The sequence below is a fragment of the Echinops telfairi genome, unplaced genomic scaffold, assembly GCF_000313985.2.
Source record: "Echinops telfairi isolate 266 unplaced genomic scaffold, ASM31398v2 ScPeMD7_4225;HRSCAF=4972, whole genome shotgun sequence".
NCBI lineage: Eukaryota > Metazoa > Chordata > Mammalia > Afrosoricida > Tenrecidae > Echinops > Echinops telfairi.
Window position 1 is genome coordinate 21,407,668 of NW_022108124.1, and position 2,548 is coordinate 21,410,215.

The following is a 2,548-nucleotide window of genomic DNA, read 5'->3' on the forward strand; positions in this document are numbered from 1 at the left end:
ATGTTTGCCAACACTATTTAACGTTTAGGGTAGACAAAGCCAGGTATAGCTTTTCCAATCTACGTCCAGATCTTCAGCAGGTCTAGTCCTCTCATACGGGCATGGTTCCTATCGTGGGAAGTGAGTGGCACGTGTGTGGTGGCTACAAAGGAGCGCTGATAAGCAGGCTGCAAACTGAAGTTTGTGCAGAGCTCACAGCGCGTACTAGGTAGAGAACTGGTTCTAAGCTGGATGTTGACCTTGTAGGGCTGAAACAATGAAGATGAAAATTATGTACTGAGATGGCAGGAATTCCATCTGTTGTGTTCATTGAGCACATGAGGCACTTGGTCATTAGAGCACAGTAGGCACTAAATAAGTATCGGTGGATAAATGAAAATTATCTTGGAAAATTTTATCATGCGATCTCCAGCTTGTTTTGATCTCTGAAGCCCTGTTTTTAAACTTCTGATCCTCCCTCTTTGTTTCCAAGTTTTGATATCCAATCACCAGTAATTATCAATACATCTTGATTGCATGCTCGATCAATTCCAGACTGCAGACCTCGGTAGAATTTTTCAATTTCTTCATCACTTGCGTTAGAGATTAGCGCATAAATCTGAATTATTAATTAGACTTCCTTGTAAGTGCAGGGCTACGATCCTATCACAGACAATTGCATAGATCTTGAAATGTTCTCTTTAAAAACAAATGTGATGATATTCCTCTTGAATTTGTCAGTACTGGCATGGTAAACCCTATGATTGTCTGACTCAATATGGCTAATACGCCTTCATTTCAGGTCTAGGAAATTGATCTCTATGCATTTATTTTTGATGAATTTTGATTAGTAATGGATGGTTGAAGCTATTTCTTCTCATTTTGAGTAGCGCCCCCCAAGAGCTTTCCTGCATCCACATCATTAAGGTGGACTCTGCTTTAAGGAAACGGTTCTTCCTCAGTCGGCTTCTGAGTGCCTTCCAACCCGAGGGGCTCCCCTTTAGACACTGGGCCTGAAAGGTTACCTGCTTTTCATAAGGTTGTCAGTGGCTAATCTTTTAGATGTAGACAGCCTATTGCTTCTTCCCACTCTGTTCCTAATCTGCAAAGCCCACTGAAACCTGTTCACTAATGATGACTTTACTGGTATTTCAAATAATCAGCGAGCTCGTTACCAGCATCATACAGCACATAAGCCGCCACAGTATGACAAACTGACAGAGAAGTGGTCATGTGACTTCCTAACTGCTGCTTCCATGAGCGCTGATCATGTCCATCAGTAAAAGGCAATCTTTGACAACTTCTATATTTTCTCCGTTTATCATGATGTGATCCGTTACTCCCTTTGTGAGGATTTTTGTTTTCTCTACACTGAGTTGTAATCCATCTTGAAGGTTGTGATCTGTGATCTTCATCAGCAAATGTGTCAAGTCATCCTTCCTTTCAGCAAGCAAGGTGATGGGTCATCAGCATATCACAGGTTATCAGTGAGCCTTCCTACAATCCTAGTACCATGTCCCTCTTCATATAATCCAACTCCTTAGATTCTTTGTTCGGCATTCAGATTCAATAAGTATGCAAAAGGATACAACCCTGACATACACCTTGCCTTATTTTAAACCATGCAGTTTAAACCTTCTTCTATTTGAATGATTGTCTCTTGATTTTTTTTACAGGTTTCATATGGGCACAATTTAGTGTTCTGGAATTCCCATTCTTCTCAATGCTACCCGTGGTTTGTTATGATCCATACAGTCAAAGGCCTTTGCAGCATCATGTAAACGCAAGTAAACATGTTTCTGGTAGCCTGTGCTGTCAGCCAAGATCCGTCTGACATCAGTAATGATACCCCTTATGCCATGTCAGTTTCTGAATCCAGTTTGAATTTCTGGTAACTCCCTGTTGAGGTACTGTGCAGTCATTTTTAAAGTATCTTCAGCAAAATTTTACTTGCATGTGGTATTAAAGATATTACTCAATAATTTCCACATTTTGTTGGTTCATCTTCTTTGAAATTGGCACAAATACAGATCTCTCCCAGTCAGTCTTCCAAATTTCTTAGTATAAACTAACAAGTGTTTCCAGGGCTGCATCGGCTTGTTGAAGACTTTCCATTGGGATTCCTTTAAGCTCATTGCGAGTGCTGTCTATGCATCTTGGAGTTTTTCTTTAAATGCCGCCAGTTCTTAATCATATGCTACTCTTGAAATGGTTGAGTATTGGCCTATTCTTTTCGGCACAATGACCGTGCATATTCCTTCCACCCGTTTTGGATGCTGCCCACAGTGTTCAATATTTTGCCCATAGAATCTTTCAATATTCCAGATCAGGCTTCAATGTTTCCTTCATTTCTTTCCATTTGGAAACATGCAGAGCATGATATTTCGTGCTGGCTCTCTAACTCCAGGTCTTCACACCATTCCTGTCATGCTCTACTGGGACTTGTCAAACTGCTCTTTGGAATTTTCTTCTCAGTTTCTTAAAGAGGTAAAAAACATTTGCTACTGTGGTCTGGACAATTCACTTAAAATGACGCATTCTCCACGAGTGCCAAATCACACATCACAAA

At 40.6% G+C, this 2,548-nt stretch overlaps 1 protein-coding gene across 1 annotated transcript in view; it reads left to right on the forward strand.

The window, feature by feature from the left end:
* Window positions 1-2,548, forward strand: part of LOC101655887 (ceruloplasmin) — a 45,494-nt gene that overhangs the window by 2,735 nt on the left and 40,211 nt on the right. Inside the window, exon 2 of the mRNA XM_045295007.1 lies at window positions 2,510-2,515. Coding sequence (XP_045150942.1) covers window positions 2,510-2,515 — 6 coding nt within the window. The remainder of the gene's footprint in view (window positions 1-2,509; window positions 2,516-2,548) is intronic.